At 35.2% G+C, this 19246-nt stretch overlaps 1 protein-coding gene across 3 annotated transcripts in view; it reads left to right on the top strand.

The window, feature by feature from the left end:
- Positions 1–17317, top strand: part of kif16ba (kinesin family member 16Ba) — a 96670-nt gene extending 79353 nt beyond the window's left edge. For all 3 annotated transcript variants that reach the window (XM_015363129.2, XM_006638582.3, XM_015363128.2), the window contains 2 exons: positions 4658–4741; positions 11939–17317. In XM_015363129.2, coding sequence (XP_015218615.1) covers positions 4658–4741; positions 11939–12097 — 243 coding nt within the window. In that variant the 3' untranslated portion in view covers positions 12098–17317. The remainder of the gene's footprint in view (positions 1–4657; positions 4742–11938) is intronic.
- Positions 17318–19246: the final 1929 nt, after the last annotated feature.

Below are 19246 nucleotides of genomic sequence, written 5' to 3'. Positions count from 1 at the left end.
ATACAATCCGATTAGTTATTAATGCACCCATCTCATCTGCAGTGAGAATTACAGCTACAGTATATCTGTGATGAGCTTTCATTACAGACATTTCCCACAGCCAGAACAGTTATAATTTACAGCACATCCCTAACAAACAAGACAAGGTTGCTTCAGAAGCTGTCAACCTAACACATTTAAGAGAAACAGTCCCTGAGATGTGGAAGAGTTCAATTGTAATGCTGATGCCATTGGAGAAAAAGTCTCTGTTTTATTCTACCTCCAGCTTTAATGTGATAGTATTAATCAAACTCCAGAAACAATGTGTTACTGGAGGCAACATAGCATTATAAATTGCTTTGCAAAATTCAAGATGAGTTCACAACAGATTTCTTACAGCTATTCTCCATAGAGTCATATTTGTTCAGATGGCTTTTTCTTTGCAGTTATTATCTTGCGGTTTTTACTCTGAGCCATGTTTTATTAAAATACTGTATTGAGCATTTGCATAATTTGTACCGAAACCTTTAAATGGTGCCATGTGAATTACTAGAGCTCACCAAGGCAATCAGGGGGCTTAGATGAGAAAAAATACAACAGAATTATTTCTCCTAATTACTCAAATTAGCTCACTAATATTGCTCTTAATTAGCACATCCTCATTGATGAAGATGTTTCATTCATGATGTTTCTACCTGTGCTCATATAAGTATTCTTATGTTCTTCAGTTCTGTTCCCATATTAAACATGAAGCCTAAAACTCATATAAAATTATTGTCCGAGACTGGTGATAAGTTGTGCTCTCTGATGTCTTATAACAACTTTAAAATGGAATGATCTGTGACAAAGCAGAACCTCATCAGCATCATCTTAGCAGTAGTTTGAGTCAGGTTCCATTTGAGGAATTATGGTAAAGATAAATTTAGACACACCTTTCACAATTTTAAAAAACAGCTTGAAAGTTAGTGTTATAATACTGTACATTTTATTTGGGTAAGAGGAGTGATCATGACAAATGTACAGTACTGTAAATATAGTAGTTCAGGTGGGTAGCTGCATCACCATGTGTAGGCTGCAAAGAAACAAGTAATAGGTTTATTCCATGCTGCAAAAAAGAAGAAAGAAAACACAATGTTTCGGCCGTGGAGCCTTCTTCAGGTGTGAGCACTGTACTGTAAATAAATTTTGATGTATAGGAGTGTTATGCAATTGAATAGTTTGGAAAAATGACCATTCTAAGTGGCCTTTTAAAATTAGATGTCAAGTGGTAGCTGCAGCTAGCTTTAGTTTTTTTTTCAACAAGTTGTGTTTTGTTGGTGCAGTACCCCAAGACCTGTATATTACAGTTTGAAGGAGATGCCAATAATAAGGTATTTGTAGGCCTTGTAGAATACTGTAGGACAATACCTGTGGCCCTGTAACCACGACCTTAGTGTTTGAGATCTAATTTCCTTATGTGGTACAGGTATGTTGTTCTTTTGCTTCGCTTCAGTTGGTATTTTTCATGGGCTCCTACAGAAATATACTGAATTGGTGAGAGTATATCCTGACAGGCATTAAAGTGATACATAGTTTTTGTTTCAGTTCCTCTCTGCATACATACTGTATAAATATTTTTTTTAGACTATGAGGAAAGCACAGGTGGATATATCGCTTATTAATTCATTTATTAGAAAGAATGTGGAAGAACATCATCTCAGAAACAGGTGTTTGTCTTAAATTATATACAGTGGCTGGATGTAGCTCAGAAGTCTAAAAAAATCAGTGGGATTTTGCTTTGAGGTACAGGAGGTGACAGTCATTTCTCACTTGGTAACGTGCCATGTCGTTTTCACAGCAGGATTACTTTAGTGCCTCAGGCCCCAAGAAATCTGTGTATGCTTTCTTTTCTTCTCTTTTTGCTTTCTTAGAGAAAAAGACTAATATTCGATTCAGCTGCATTGCACTTGGATAAGGGGGGGTGGGACTTGGTTATTTTTTGAGACGTAGATTCATATCTGAACTTGGAACTTTAGTACCTAGTGGTGACTCTGCTAACAGATAAGGTCACTTTATCACTCATCCAGAATCCATATGAAGACCTCAGTAAAGCATTGTCGCAATTAATATTTTGTAATGTGTTTAAGACCTGCTATTGGCTGCAGAATAATAAAATTCAAAAAGTTGTCCATAGTAGAACAGATTTGCTTGAATAATTGAATAAATATTTATTTTGGAATTCTTTTTTTTAGATCACTATACAGTATATGTGTAATGTTTTATGGGAGAACTCTCCCTGGCATGATAGCTGTTAAAGAACATTTTGTTTTTATTATGTTCTTTCCTTCCCAGATACAGTTGAGATATATACAGTACTACTTACTTCCACTTTCACAGGGATGTTGTTACATTAGGGCAGTGTGTTTCCTTTCAATGCCTGAACATGAAGAACATCTAAAGCCAAATAAACCAGGACATCAATGTCGAGCAATGGGCAAGACAGACTTTTTGCTGTCTTTCATGAGGGAAAGACAAAAAGATCCAAACTTTTATCTAAAAAGATGTTCTTTGTGAATAGAAAAATAGCCAAGTTCACAGAACCTAGAAACAATCTAAACAGGTTTTTGCTTATGTATTTATATTTCTCTTTATATACAGAGAAGAGGGAGACGACTGAAAATGTATGGTTAGAGCTGGCCTAAATAATGTCCCTCAGGTTCAAGTTCATACAGTATTACAATTGTTCATAATATAGATGCGCCGGTGATTTATTTGAGCCTGTCAGGATCTCATAGTGGTTCTTAAAAGAAAGTGTGGTCATAAAGGGGCAGTATAATTCATGATATACCATCACTGTAAAGCCGCTTTTGAAGCTTTATAAATCTACCTACAGAGACGGCATTGTTTGTGTCTTGCTCACTTTTAGGTTTTATAATAGGGTTAAAAATGGATAAACTGCCTTGAATAAATCACAATCATTGTTGGTATAATTATTTTTGCATAATACAAGAGCTGTACAGTATGTTTACTGCAAAGTGATAATCAGCCAACTAGTTTTTGCTTTCGCAGGCTTACAGTTGGCACTGTTGCTCCCCTTAAATTATCAAAGAATTTCAAGCAAGCATCCTAAGTTGTCAAGATAAAATAGCATTTTTTTCTACAGTATGAGCCCAAAATAACTTCTCAAATAACTGTTGTACAAACCACATACAAGAAAGTAATTTACACTGCTAAACTTGAAAACAACAAACACGTTTTGTTTGGATTCTAAAAAATAGAATTTATTATAAGGGAAACTCTGCAGAGACCTAAAGGAATATTTTAAACTGTTAAAATGAAAACCTTTCACTAAAAGTCTCGTGCCTCCATGTCTCTGTTCTGTTTTTCTAATCAAGGAGTTCTAATCAAGAAATTAAGCATTGCGTATAACAAAGATATTTTGCTCAAGTTGTTTTTTGCAATACATCCCCGATCCCCACAATTTAAATACAACACGGTTGGAAAATATATACAAGCACATTGCATTCTAGTAGTGTTTCAAGTTGCTGTTCTTTGCCAGACTTTAAACTCAAAGAATTGGTGAGAAAAACAGGATCTATTCACTTCACTGAATTCCATCAGAACATAATAAAGTTGAGAGAATGTGTGTAATTTCGAATGCAAATTAAGAAATAATTTCCCCAAAAAAGTCAGTTCTTAAATTATTTGTAATAATTTTTTGTATATTTTTGGGGAGTGTGGACAGTGTGTAAACCAGGTTTTAGTATGCGCCCACCTTGGCTACTGAGAGATTCACTAATCTAGCATCTTCTGCATGGGGTAATTTTGCAAGGAATTAAGGCAATTTGCAAAACTTGGATGTTTACCTGGGGAGCCTTAACTGTCTGTTTAATGACCCATCTGAGCTGAATTTTAATCTTCCTAGGAAAGTAATTCTAGCATATATTGCTTGTGTTCTCATTTTACATTTTTTCATTATGAGATAATGTTATTCAGTTTCAGTGTGATCTAAGTTTTCCTTCTGTTTAAAATTTACCTTCTTTTGCTTTTCTTCTGCATGGTCCTTAGAGACCACAGACAATTAGTTTTATTCATTTTCAATAATGTTTTAGCTGGGCGAGTCCCTGCCATGTGAGAGTACGACTTTTATTCATTCAGTGTGTATACTGTAGTTTGGTGTTTTACATGCTAAACTAAAATAATGCATTGAAAATAACTTCTGATAGTGGAAAGCGGAGAGAACAAAGTAACAAAAATGAAGGAATGAACCAAGAGGAAAGAGACAATTTCAATTCCATCTTGAATCTGTATTTCAAAGAATGCATTTTTTCTCAGGTATATTTTATGATGAAGTACACATGATCAAGACGTTCTCAGAAATCTGTTTACAGTATTAAGAAATACACAATTAAAATTGTATGAGAAAGATGCAGCTGATACTTTTCCATATACATTTCCTTTTTCTCTCTATTTTCAAATGAATGTCAGCACGAGCAGTCAAACCTGGCTCTGCTCGACCGCGACAATTCCAGCTCACATTTGAGTGATTGAACAATTTGGTCTGAAGAAGTGACACATAGCCTGCAGGCTTTTGTCTGTTTCAGCTGTCAGTCCCTCTGCCCTCTCTGTGATTCCTTCTTTAACTTTGTTTAATTTTTTGGCAAGTAAGGTTGATGTTATCTTCTGATCTCTGTTACAGCTTGCTGCTTTAGAGTTTCCTCCAAAGAAGCTCTTCGGAAACAAAGACGAGAGGGTAATTGCTGAAAGACGGACTCACCTGGAGGTACAGACGGCAGAGCTTTTTCAGTCACACAGCAATTTGCTTCTCTGGGCTTATCACTCTTAGGGTTATCACTCCACATTTATTGCTAGGCATGTCTAACAGCCTGCAGAAGAGGGCAGCAGTTGGCCATTGACCAAAGCATTACATTATTACAGCAAACATTATTTGACAGTTCATTAAATGGTGATGTGGTTTTGTTTTACCTAGTTATAAAATAAATGTGATTTTTTTTCTGTGTATCCCTTTGAGATTTTTTTTATGTTAATAATAATATTTTAAGACATAAATCAAGATAACACTGGCTGTGATAGTCCAAGATTGGCATCCTATCCATAATGTAGCCCCGCCCTGTACCATGTGCTTCTGGGGTAGGCTCGTAATGGCCCTGATCTTTACCAGGAATAAACAACTTGGAGATCATGAGTGGACAGATATTCTGTGCTCTAAGAAGTAGTGCCAGTTCTGAGCAAAGATATTGTACATTGCACCCAGAGCATTAGAATTTCTTCCAGGTTAAAATGACATAAAATGTAAACATAGAACAATCAAAGAAGGTTAAAACATTTACATTGAAAGGGCACTGAAATTTAAAGTTGATTTTCTCTTATTTGCATAATTATATTTCAGGTGTGCTAGCACACTGCTATTCTAGATTAATTAAGCAGAGGCCTGCTTGTCAGAAATAGCAGGTGTTTTTCTATGTCACTATTAAAGCCCAGTAACGATGTCCATCAGAGCACATCTATTGCAGCGTCCAGATGACTCTTAACACAGTCTGTCACCTACAGTACACTGTGCTCAGACCTTTTGTTATCAGAAGATTTTTCGTGAGCAGTGCGTCCGTCCCTATAGACATAAGGCACATATGGGATTGACCAGCCATGTCTAGTGTGTCTGGCCAATTAAAACAAAAGCCAGATGGGTTCCATTCTGTAGTCTGTTCTTCCTTTCCCTTTCTCTATGGAAAGTCCTCAGTGCCCGCTCCATGTTTATTGCAGCCTTCATGTAGGGCCCTCCACAAATTCACAGAACAAGAAACTGAGGGATTTTTTGCAGCTATTTTATGTAGTTCCAAACATCAGCGTTTCACACTGTGCCCCCTGCAGCCCTCATAGCTCCTTCCTTAATAGGTCAATTATTTTCCTTTTTTGCTTTGCTACATCTCTTCAGGTAAACAGCCTTCCTGACCACTGGTGGCTAACGTGTTACTTGTCTGGCAGTGTCATCGTGATAAGTGGGAGGGTTGTTGAGGTTAGCAGCCTGTGAGATCAAATATAATGAAGTGCAGTCTCACTGAGAACTTCCATTTTAGAGCAGTCCTCATTTGTTTCAGAGATTAGTATCATATTGTTAGCAGCAGTACTGGAATTAAAGTAAAATGGTGTAGTAGCAGTAGACATAGCAGTATTATAATAGTGTAGTTTTACAATTGTAATAGTAGTAGTAAAATTCTGTAGATGTTTTATAGTACTTATAAGATGCTTGAAAACTAAGAACTGTAATGTTATGTAGTATCAACTTAAAACTCTTGGGGATTTTAAGTGGATTGTCAAAAGTTGTAACTTCTTCAATGCCTCATTAGTTCACAGGATTTACAACAGTTGGCCTCATTCTGGAGGGTATACATATTGAAGGACTGAGAATCTTTCAGTCTCAATGCCCAACAGCTTTCAGCCTCCAAAGTACTGTAGCTCAGTGGTGGTGAGTTATGAGGATTAATGAGGTTAAAGTGAGATCATAAAAAATAATCTGATTTCTGACAATACAGGGAAATGTTTGAAGTACTGTATGAGCTAAAAAGGACATCCTTCAAAAGTTTTCTTACATCACTTTTTTCAACTGGTTTGATCTTGAATCTTGGATGTGTCAAAATATGTTAGCTTTTCTAAATATGCAGATCAGCATCTGAAACCTGATAATGCTGCTTTTTTTTTGTTAAATGCATCTTATGGTTCATTAAGGCTCTGTGGTGGGTACAGCTTTTTTAAAGTTGGTAAACATAATAAACATGTCTGACTTTAATACTTCACTTCACATAAATAATGAACAATGAAGTTGACAGAACTCAATTGCAAGTTAAATGAATCTGAAAAACACCTTGCAATTACTGTCTGGCACTAGTCACTGGCTAATATCAGCCTGCTTCAAATGACCCCTGAATGAATTCACTGGTTTGTTAAATGTTTATATGAATAAAATCATGGGCTTTGAAGTTGTTTATGTAAGTGGTGTATCTATGAGTTTTCCCTGAAATTGCTTGCAACTGTACACCTTAAATCACAGTAGCAATTGGTACTCCAGAGCTATAATTTGTAAAGTCTGTGATGGATAGATGCACATATAGATCAGGAAAATGATTGATGAGGATATAATTGTGAAAGAAAATCAGATGAATAATCTGATGTTAATTAAAATGTCAGCTCTCTAGCTTCAGGAAACATATTTTAGAATTAAGAATCATCCTTTAATTAATTCATACTTGTAATTTTAAATTGAATTACTCCCATACCAAATAAAAAAGAGGCTTCCATGAAATTAAAGCAAGAATCAAACTTGGCTGTAATGAAAATAAATTAAGATAGGCTTCAGGCACATGCATTTATATATAGGCTGATGAACACCATAAAGATGAGGCGATACAGAGCATTTTAACTGACTCAACCTGTGAAGTCTGAAGGAATTGATTTTCTTTACACATATGGTGCATCCTTGTAGTTTTGTTGGGTTTTTTTTTTCCGCTTGGTTGTACCAAATTGTAAGAGGAAGATGAGTAGTTTGCCACATGAATGCCAGAACATTTTTGTGAACTTGGAATGTGTGGACTAGGATGTAAGGTACTCTGCACTAGTGTTTGTTTTGTCTCCAATGCTGGTGATCAATCATCGTCTCTCATTTTGATTTTACCAAAGGAAGCTGTTTCCCGTTAAGTCATGACACAAGGGTGACATGTGTCAACTACTTTGATAGCCTTGTGTCGTGCACATTGCAACATATAACAGTCTGTCACTTCTGGTCCAGGGATGCATGATAAACTCAGTTCTTCTGCTGTCATCTTCTGGAAATTTCTGACATGTCTTGCTGATTTTAGGCTTTCTGGGGCTTGGGGAAGAAATAATTGATTTCCTTCATGGATGCTCTCAACTCTTAAGGAATTTCAAGTAATATTAAGGAACTTAGGAAACATTATTAAATTGCTGGTACTGTATGTGTAGTTTATAACCAACACCATTTTATGTGACAGATAGTAAAAAATATACAAAAACTAAAACTTCTACAGAATCTAGATAATTATGTTTTTATTATTTGTTTAGCGAAGCATTCACATCAGTTAAGTACATCAATTGTTTTCATTTTATGTTTTAAGAAGTCAGAGATCTTCTACATTTGTTTAAAATCAGATAAAAAAATGCAAATTATTAAATATGTGCAAGTGGTTAATGTGTTAATCTTCAACAATGCTAAACAATTTGAATTCATATTTCAAAACATCTCTGTATCCGGAAACAATATTGCATACATTGGTGTCATTAAAAATAAAACAATGCATTTTTTAAAATAAAACACCAGTTCTACATTTAAATGTTTATTACATCAAATTTAAAATAGAACTTTTTTCTAAAGACAGCTTTGCCATTTGATCTTTTACAGTTAAAACGTTTTATGACCGCATTACAAACAGAAAAAAACAGCTGAACATTTTCAGATTACTAAGGCTCTAGATATTAGCTTTTTTACTTGTGATAACCACATGAAAATCTTTGAAGTAATGATGTTAACCTTGTACTGTGTTTTAATTTACAAACTGCCAAGTTAAATCAGTTTCTATATGTGATCCAGTACTATTTTAATTGAAATAAAAACAATTGGTAGTGATTTTCTTTCTTCCTGTGAATCAGTCTTTACTCATTAGTTGTGCTGTCTGTTCCAATAAGATATCAAGTCTTGCCCTGCTCCACTCCATCCAAAACTGCCCTGGTCATTCTTCTATTTCTAAAAGTTTAAAAGAAAATTAAAAAAGAAAAATACCAAACATTGGTACAATGTTTCTCTTTTGCCCCTCAATGCTCTCTGTGTGTTTTTGTACTCGTATGAAGTTCTGGATGGATAATTCGGAAAGCTGTACTTGTGTCTCCATGCACAGTAACTTCAGCATAGTCACAGAGTGCAAAATCTCATTTGTGACCTGAGCCAGATTTTCCCACGATCATTCAAAAGCATTGATAAAACTGGGGAAACTTAACTGCCTAGCCACTATACTTAATGGATTATGTTGATATTATGAAAAATGATCAAGAAACAGCAGGCATTTTGGAAAATTATGATGAATATTTTCTGACCTCAATTGACATGGAGATGCATAGAGTTTCACATTTCACATAGAAAATGAAGTATTTGGCCATTTAAACCTATTTTTCGGTGAATCTTTTTTTTTCAACAATATTCACGCAGAGATGAGCTCCAGGATCCTTGAATTTCGTGTTTCTGAGGTTTAGAGTATATACAATAATATAACATTGGCAAGCACATCTCTCAAATTGCAAAACACCAGTTATAGTTTAACTGTATTACAGAAATAGATAACAATTGTGCCTCAGGTTTTCTCTTCACGCAAGCTATCTCTGATTAATGATTAATGTTGCTTAAATTAAATAATGTGAACTTTCTTTAAAGACAATTAAAAGCTCTTGCATTTATATAGCACTTTTACAAAAGGATCTTAAAGTGCTTTATGTATTGGATAGTGTTGTACCTACCTGGGTGCCTTACAGGGGTATTGGTTTTCAAATTCTGGTCCAGAGGAAAGCTCACCACCTACTGATTGTAGTAATATGCTTTTCTTTAGATGTCTGCCTGTCAACCCAGTACTAAATGGGCTCAGACTGCTTAGATTTTGGGATCTGGTGAGAGCAAGCTATAAGATGATGCCAGCAACCATTCATAATTAGTAAGCAAACATTCAGGCAAAAAGAAATACCCTTTTTCACTTAATTGTAATGATCTCTATCAGTTCCAGCTGATCATTGTCACCTCTGTGTGCTGTTCAATTTGACAATGGTACTAAATTAATCATATTAATTAATTATACCTCAGTTAATTACACATCTGAAAATTGAAATGGCAGCAATATCTGTAAGATGTTATCTTCCTGTAACTTAATTTTAAGAGACAGAGCTTTGTATCCTCATGTAGGTGTCTGCAAACTGTCTTCACAAACATGTACTTTAACTCACAGCTTTGACAGGATGCAAAACGTACTGGTGACTCCATGGTGACATGCACATTTCTACACAGTTGTAAGTGTACAAATGGAAACCTTACACTCCTGTTAATGAAGGTGCTGTCAGAAAAGCCTCCTTTTCCATTCATGGACAAGATAGGAATTTGTCCAGAAAACAGTAAATTCATACCTGCTGTCTGTTGCCAAGTTTGACTTCATGTCATGTCATATCTTTAGTCATGTCTGTACTAAGTTATGAGGAGATCTGCTTTATTCTGCTGGTTATATTATCTGCTACTGTATCAAACGTGTACCGAAAGAGTGTATTGTGAATTGTTTTGTTGTATCTGTATGGGGAAACAATGTGTAACAAAGGTCGGGACTCTGGACCTCTACCTAGGGGGTCAGAGTTCAAGTCCCAGGTGGGGATACAATTGCTATACAAGTGAGCAAGCTGCCTGACCTAAATGAATTAATAATAAACATATGATTGTTTAGCTCTGGAAACAGCATATTACATATACAGTATTGTTCCAGAAATGTTGTATTGTATGCCGAGCTTGCAAAGAATCTCTAAACACTCTTAGCATTTTGACCCTGAAATCCCATTGATTATGAAGTCTGTCAGCACATTACATAACCAGTAGCTATGGAATCTAAGCAAAGCACAGTTGTTTTTTCCATCATGTACTGTTAAGTATACAGACTCTCTGTATTGGAAGTAATTACTACCAATTTGTTCACTAAAGTCATATTGCCTGGTGTGAGATTAGGGTTTTGCCTTCCTAAAACACTAATAGAACTAGTGTGAGTTCAGAGGACATAATGATGGGATGAAAGCACTTGCTTCTTTTTTTGTGTTCAATATGTTTATACTGAAAGTGTGCATAGATATCCCACTATGAAAGATCGAGGCAGATGAAAGTTGAGGGTTATTTCTGATAGTTTGAATTTTCAGGAATCCTGCTTATTATTATAATCATTACAAGAAAAAACATGTTTTGTTGGATAAGTATGGTATTGTTCATTAGATCTTGGGAACAGGAGTAAATGCTTAACATGTAGCTTAATGTTTTGACTTATTATGTACTGTACCTGGTCTTTAAAGCCATTTACCAAAAAGTGCTGTTCCTCAGTAAGAGATGGGAATAAAGTAACCTTGATTCTATTTGCTGTTGTAGTACTTTGACCTAACCTGTAATTTAATTATTTGGTCTTGGATAACTTAATTAAGTCTCGTTTAGAAGCTCAAATTAATAATGTAGGATTACAGAGTTGTGGCAACAGAGTCTTAAAATGTTAATAGAAGTGCCTAAAATATGTTCTCCAGATCTTGGGTTTTCATTCTGAAAGTTGTTTAATTTCAGAATAGATTATATAGCACGGGTTTCCGAAACAATTATTTGTGAATCAAATATAGTCTTTAATTTCTGTTAATACAATGGACAATATAAGTGATCAATTGTGTTATCTTTGATTAAATGGTGATCAGAGTAGCTGCTTTGCTTTGTTCCTCTATTGAATAAGCATCTTGTCAAATCTATGTTGTCTAAGTGTTGGCACTCTTCATTTAAACAGGCATGCCAATCGGTAGAGCTCCATGGCCTCAGCACTTAAAATGCCACAGCTGCAGATGAAAGACCTTGTTAACATCCTTAAATTAGTATATGAAGCAGTGGCCTGTCAAGTGAATTGGTATTAGCATCTTGCTTCGAAATATACATCTGCTTTGTATCTTTGATTAAGCTCCTTTTCTGTACAGTCCACATATTATGCCAGGAAAAGCTGAATTTATGCAGGAACAGATGTCATTGAAAGCAAACCTTACCTTAATCTGTTTGGTGCCATATTACACTTCTCATATTCACCTTGTCATTGTTGCTTCTCACCCTTACAGTTTTTCAGTTTTCAACCTAGTCTTGCCTTGCATCCGAAGTTTCCATTAATTCTGTTTTCTTTCCTTTTTTTTCCCCTGACAGCTGTACCTCAGGAACTTTTTTAAAGTGATGCTCGATTCTCCTACATCTCCCCTGCATGCAGACAAAACTGGCCTGCAGTTGTCAAAGCACACCATCTGCGAGTTCTCCCCATTCTTCAAGAAGGGCGTATTTGACTACAGTAGCCATGGAACTGGCTGAGTGTGAGCCCAGGGGATCTGTGCCAGTGGAGAAGGATCAAAAAGCAGTGCCTTTCCTTATCTACATTTTAGATTTGCAAGACCACTAATCTGTGAACAGAATTAAAATGATCTGGCATGGTGGGAATGTATGAGACAGTTTGACCCATCTGGAAGTTTTAAAATGTTTTTTTTTTCCTATCATGGAGAACCAACACTTCCCCGAATGTAAGACATACAAGCACTCCAGCCTAATTCACCCTGAGAAGGGTGCACTTCTATGGGAAATGACAGCTGTTGCCCTTTATAGCGACAAAGGCGGCAGAATTTTTGCATTTTTATGTGCGGTATTTACTGCTGTTTGGAATTTACCATGAAAGTGTCTGAGGCTTCAGTATTTATTCTGCTGCCGTATCTTACATGATTGTTGAGCACTGCCTGAGTCAAGCGCTGTGCTCTGTAGTGGCGATGAGCTGCTTTTAAGCTGTCGAGACAATTCGTCTCCCTCCTGAAACATATGAGCACCCTGATCCATTTTCTTTCTGCAGTGCAGCTGGGGAGAAAGGTAGGGGAGCTTTGTGCATTTTGTGTGAAAGCAGAAAAGAACTGCATAGATTCCCACAGCTTTTACTGAATTAAAGGTTTCAAATAAAATTAGTGCTTAAGTACTTAAACCACTTATTTGATACAAATATGAGAGTAACTGGAGTCTAAAGATGAATATAATAAAAAATAACCAGAAACACTGATATATTATAAATGTCAGTGTTGCAGAAATTAATCTGCCACTTTTTTTTAATTGACTTCAGATCCTTATGCTGCATCTTTTACTTCTGCTTCTCAATCTCGTCAATAATCTGTGAAAGGGCTCCGATGTTTGCAAATAACATTTAAGGGAATGTCACTAAAATGGCATATTAAACTGTTTCACCCATGTCTGGAAGTAACTCTGTATTCCTAATGATTCTCTTGCTAAGCTACAGTAACTTATATCAAATCTCATTGACATGTTACTGTTGCCAAGGAAACTGACCGTGCAGGCAGTAGAGTACTGTACAGCTGTTAGATGGGAAAGTGAGAGACTAAAGGTGCTTACAGTAGCTTTTACTTTGGGTGTTTTTCAGATTTTTACCTCAGCTTTACCACAAATTATCACCTCTCTTTAAATAAATGTGCTATGGCTGTAAATATATTATAATAAAACCAGTCAATATTAATTCAACCTTTTCGGATTAGTTTTCTGTAATATTATAATAAATGTGAAGCTGAAAATGAGTCAGTTCTTTTAAAGTTTCACAATAGCATGCCTGGAAAAGCGTCCAATATATATACTGTATATTTTTATTTTGTGTTATCCTGGCATCGGCATACTAAGAAAGTTCTGCAACCCCAGCTCTAAGATTATAGCTGTTCATCTATCAGATTTATGGCCAGATGGTTGGCCTTAATTTTCAATATAAGAATTCTTCGGAAGTGATTGAAAGGGGGGTTCTTTCATTTACCAGTTACTGTTGACATGGCAACTGGTCCATGATAAACCAAAGGTTGTCTCTATATTTTTTGTTTTGTATTTTAAACTTGATTTCTCAGCGGTCCAAAGGTGTTGATAAGAGTAAAAAATTTAAGAACCTTTTAAAAGTTGTCATTTTCAAAATGTATTTTACAGATATCTTCAGTAGGAATTGCTATTGATAATTATGCTTTATTAGCTAATTATAATAATTAATCATTTATTCTATTAATATTTTACTAATAACAGCTTTGCCTGAAGTTTGATACTTTCCATAAAAAGTTTTTGGGGTGTAATCCTGTTTATTTTTTTGTACTTTTGCTTGGGAAATGATTCAAGCGTATCATATCTGGTTGCTTTTTACAGCTGCTCGTTTGCTGAACTTTACGGATGTTGAGGAGCTTCTGAATTCTAGAATATTATTTAGTTATTTTCTTTTCTGCAACAAAACCAAGGATGAAAAACCCAGGTCAGGCTACTAAAGCAATAAATTGATCACATTGGCCAAAATAAAAATAAGTTTTATTTTCCTTTTGAAATGCTATCCATTATCCCTTCCTCCTTACATTGTATATACAATTGTTACCAGTCTTCCAGTTGCTACTGTATGTAATCCAGGTCATCTCTGCAGAACTACACATAGAGTATAAATGCAGGTGCGCTCAGAGAGAGGTGTCAAGCCAAATGCTTTTTTTCTTCTCACTGTGTTCTGGTAACCAAAAAGCCAAATGGAGGATTGACAGAGCTTTCAAATAGGCAGCCCGGTGTTGTAGCTGAAGATCTGTTACTCCCACTGTGCCCCACTTAGATCCTGCCAGCACCTGGGTCTTCCAATCATAGGTCGAGAGTGGCTGTGCCAGGATTTGTACCCTGCAAAAACTGGGCTCTAGGATTCATCCTGCACTGTAGGCGGAGACTTCCACAAGATGAATCAGTGTGGAGACCCTGAGGCAAATTCTTTTATATATTCATACTTTCAGTCATTTTTCGTCACATTCTAGCAACTGCTGCAAGGAGGAACAGATGAGGGATCATAAAACACAAGACATTGATTCCTGAACATGCAGTGCAGCAAGTACAAAGAAAAATGAATGGGAAGCTGATGACAAAGAGAAAGAATATTATTTTAAGCGCTAGGCACATAAAACTAACCTGGCTGAAATGTTGAAGAACATTACGTGTTGGATGAATAACTTAGCAATAGGCTTTAGGCTGACCTGTCATCCATGTTTTACCAAGTTAAAGTTAAACTTGTTATAGTGTTAGCCAATTCATTTGTAGTTTACGAATCCATGCGCTTGCACAATTAAATTAAGCTCCATGTAATAGTAATAGTCTTTGGGGATTTTCAGTAAGCATGTGTTATTCATTCTTAATAAGCTTAGGAAACTTCTTACAGAACAATTCAATGCCATACTAATATATGTTTAACGGGGACTGATTTTCATTCTTCTCATATTATTAGAAGTCCATAGATAACCTGGAACATGCTCCATTCTGCAGAAGAAATCACCATTGCTCATGAAGTTCAGCTTAGGTGATATCTTTCATGTAAAATGCTATACACCTTCTGAATGGATTAGCATATTTATGCTGTTCACAAAGCACCAACAAAAATGATTTATCAGAACAAAGCTAATGCATTTATTAATGTCCAATTTAACTGCCAAACATTTCTGAAATTTTCCTTTTCATTTTCCTTCATTAAGCATTCTGTGCAGCTGCCTGTGAGAAATTCAGCAAAAGGAAATTTAATCAGCAGTGAGTAAGAAACTTTAATAAGGGAAGCTGCAAAGATTTTTTTTGTTTCATCTCATTTTCTTGTTTTAGGGTGATAATTAATATGCTCTAAAAAAAAAGCTCTGCTTATTAAAATTTAAATATGCAACCTCAATCATTCTTATAACGAATCATCTAACCTTAAAAAATATTCTGATTCCTAAAAGCGAGTAACTGAATGCACCCATGAATGCTGTCCTGAAAGTAAATGCATCATTCTTGAACATTGTAAAAGCTTTTATTGACTATTGCATTAATTGTGGTATGAACAAAATTTCAAATGTACATAAAATTAAGCACATTAAGAGCCACATTATATAGTTCTACAGTATGTTTTTGAAAATTACACAGTTTTGCACAATTCATGCTTTGCAAAGTTTTTCAGACCCTGCATGTAACCAGAGGCTGCCCACTTTGTGTCTTCTGAGGCCTGTGACAATCATTCCCCTCCACACACAAATAGACATACAGTCCTAGATGCCTTTCAATGATCACTTTCCAGCTGAGTTTTCTTCTGTGGCTTGCTGAAGAAAAAGTAAATAAGGAGGCCTTTTCACATAATTTTGACCTTTTAAAACTGGAAGCATTCACCCTGACATTTTAGATACATTCTGTGATTAATCTGTTTCTCACTTTGTGTTGAGTCTGGCAAATTCACTCTTATTTTTTACCATTTTTATGTTTGTGCTGCTATGTAGAATATTAGCATGGATTGTAAACTTCTTCATGCACTATGTTTTTAGTTTTTTGGTGTGCACTTTATAACACTAGCAGGTTTATTAAAAGCAATATTGCACTTTCAGATTAAATTTTAATTTATTTTTTTTCTCAAGATTGGTGTTCTTTCTTTACCAGGTCTGATTTTAGCTCCCTACTTGAAATGTAGACACCTGAATCAGTGATTCAGGGGATAATATAATCTTCTTGATGTACAGAAATGTCTTTACTGTAGTTTTTGTAAATATCAGCATTGCTTTTCTGTCTGCTAAAACAGGAAACTGACTTTTCTGTTACAGTAAAGCTAATTGTAGACTTATAATTTCAGTGAAATTCAGCTTTTAGGTTACACAGATGAACACTTTTGAAATCTTGTCTTTGAATCCAATATTCTAAATTGCAAGTGAAGATGTTAAGTGCAACAGAGCCATACAGTATATAAAATGTTTGGAATCACAGATTAAAGTTTCAGCTGTAGTTACACTAAAATCAAAAGCAATACGGTGTTAGTTGAACTGCTTTTTTACTCGTTTCTAACATGTTTTTGTAACATTAAGTTTACTATTTTGGGGGCTACGCTGTAACTGTGGTTGGATTGGATTTTTTTTATCTTCACAGTTTTATAATTTTATCCTTCATAATTATGAATCATTGTAATTTGTTGTTGTTTTTTCTCATGAAGGAAAGTGCTAGCATTTGCATGGTAAAGGCATTATTTTAATGGGCTGTGTACACAGACTGAATGTCATAAAAATAATGTAAATTTGAATTGTTTAGTGTATTTTTTCACATGGAAATACAACCTTTACACAATTGTTTTCTTTTGTAAGCATTTCCATTTAAATGAGAAAAAGACCCATTTCCAGTTTGTTCTCAATTATAACCATATTTCATTTGTTATCATGTAAATATTTAGCCTTATATTTCCAGCTTAATGGCATTTTGTTCATCTCAGTTCCCAAGTAAATTGTTAAGGAATTATAATTTCTGCACTATCAAAAATGTTAAAGGGTACAAGTATTGACATTGTTGTATTAAAGAATTATATTAAATGGCTTAGGAAGAGAAAATAATGCTCTAGGGTTTGCATTTGCAGCACTATGCATAGTTATACTTTGCATAACAGAAAGCCCCTTATTGTAGATTTGTTATATTAACTCTACAAACCATTATTCCCATTATTAGTCACAGACCCTGTACAGTAACAATATGAATAAAAGGCTCATTTGAAATCCCTGCTGAATTTTGTGTGCAACTGAGTGTCATATCGCAATCATTTTTGGGACTGTGCTTCTCTTTCGGAAGAGGAGGATCGACAGGATCTTTGATATACCTATGAAAACTGACATGAAGAGAATTAGAAGGAGCTGATGGTTGATAATAATGAGATGCGGTAACAGACCACCACATGTGAGGTATGTTTGAAATGTGTGTAAAAAAAGCATGTTTTAGAACCACATGTGCATATTTGTAGGTGTTCTGTATCGAAGCAGTGTAAATGCAAAATGTAAAACTACAATATTATTCCCACTTGCACTTTAGCAGAGCAGCATTATCTTGCATTGCGTGCTGCATTTATTTTGGAGATTTTGCTGAATGCTTTAGCAATTGTAATGTATTAAATCGTGTTTGTTGAAGAGTCGCTACATCTTGTTACATCCTTAATTCTGTTGTTTCTGAATAGTATTATTCTCCTATTAACATTCTTAATGAATCATGAACAGCACTGCCCCCTAAGTGCTCTTTTATTTCAGACTTCCAGTGCAGAAGTTGCAGATGTTTTCTTTGATGAAATCTGTTTTTAATAACCATGAACAGACTCGATGACGCATTCAGAATGCTATCCGTCATAACATATCCCCTAGCTGATGTGTGCATTCTTCAGCACAAGTAACTTTCCACATAAGAAGGTAATATATTAACATTTCATTAGATTTTCTACTGCAAAATAGATGGAACATCTGACAACTAGTTACGTTGTTCTTAACAAAACAATTTATGAGATCAGTAGGAAGGCAGTCTTGCTTCTCAGCCTGTGCTGAAACAGTGGCCAAGTTTGTGCTGGCCAATAAATTGCATTTATAGGCACCTTTGGTCAAGAGACATTGAAATATCTTCAGTTAGTTCTTTTGAGTAAATCCAGATATTGGCCAGAATATCTCTTGGCACATCTAATTTCCCTTTACTGATAAAAAAAAACATTTTCTTTTAACTATAATCTGTGACTTAAAACAAGATGTGTAGCCTGGTTGTCAGATTAATAATATGAAAAATATGTCAGAGCAGGCAATGTACTGTCACACTTGGTGTGCCCTACAGCAGTTCCCTGTGAAAAATCTGTCAGTTTGAAGAATTCAGCTTCAATGTCTCTACTACTGTTTCATTAGCCAGCATTGCAGTACAAAGAAACCCCCACCTTGTTACCATCAAAGAGTTCCCATAATTAATAAATTTCATAAGGGAACATGCTCCTTGCAAAATAATGTTATTATTATTGTGTCCCAGGTGGTCACAATATTAATCGCAATAGCATTTAAATGACTCTTCAGTTTCAAATCAAAGACACCTCTGGATGATTTGAGGTGTTTAACTAATCCCTACCCTGCATAACTACTGTACATCAGAGTTGCTTTTCTATTATTTTTGCTTTTATTATATAATAGAAACTAATTTCTCAAATGTGTCAGAACAATAGCAAAAATGAACTATTCTTGTATTTAATTACTTTAAGCTTATTCTATGAATTAAATAAGGCATAAGTCACCTCGTAGGTCCAGAAGAAGCAAGATTCAGCTAGAGGTTACAGTATTCTCAAGAACAAGGCCATTCATTTTGTCCATCTGAAACCAGTGAAGTTTTAAAATAAATGTTAGAAAACAGATTCCAGCAAGAGATCTACCAAACCTCTAGTGCTCAACACAGATATTCTTTCTTAAATGTCACTCTTCTTATTTTAATTCAGAATTCTTGCATGCTCAATGGATGGATTTACTGTTTTCATTGGATTCATGAAAAAGCTTTTGATCACTTTTGAGGGCAAAGACTGGGGGACTTAAGTATATCTGTTAGTTTAAGAAATTATTTTAAAAATAGGTGAAAAACCATAAGGTCAGAATAAAAGCCAGCTGTCATGCATTCTCCTCAGGTAAGTAAGGCATTCTCATT

The sequence above is a fragment of the Lepisosteus oculatus genome, chromosome 17 (genome assembly GCF_040954835.1).
Source record: "Lepisosteus oculatus isolate fLepOcu1 chromosome 17, fLepOcu1.hap2, whole genome shotgun sequence".
In the NCBI taxonomy this organism is placed as follows: Eukaryota; Metazoa; Chordata; class Actinopteri; order Semionotiformes; family Lepisosteidae; genus Lepisosteus; species Lepisosteus oculatus.
Note: the sequence above shows the minus strand (reverse complement) of the source record. Positions and strands in the feature narration are given on the sequence as shown.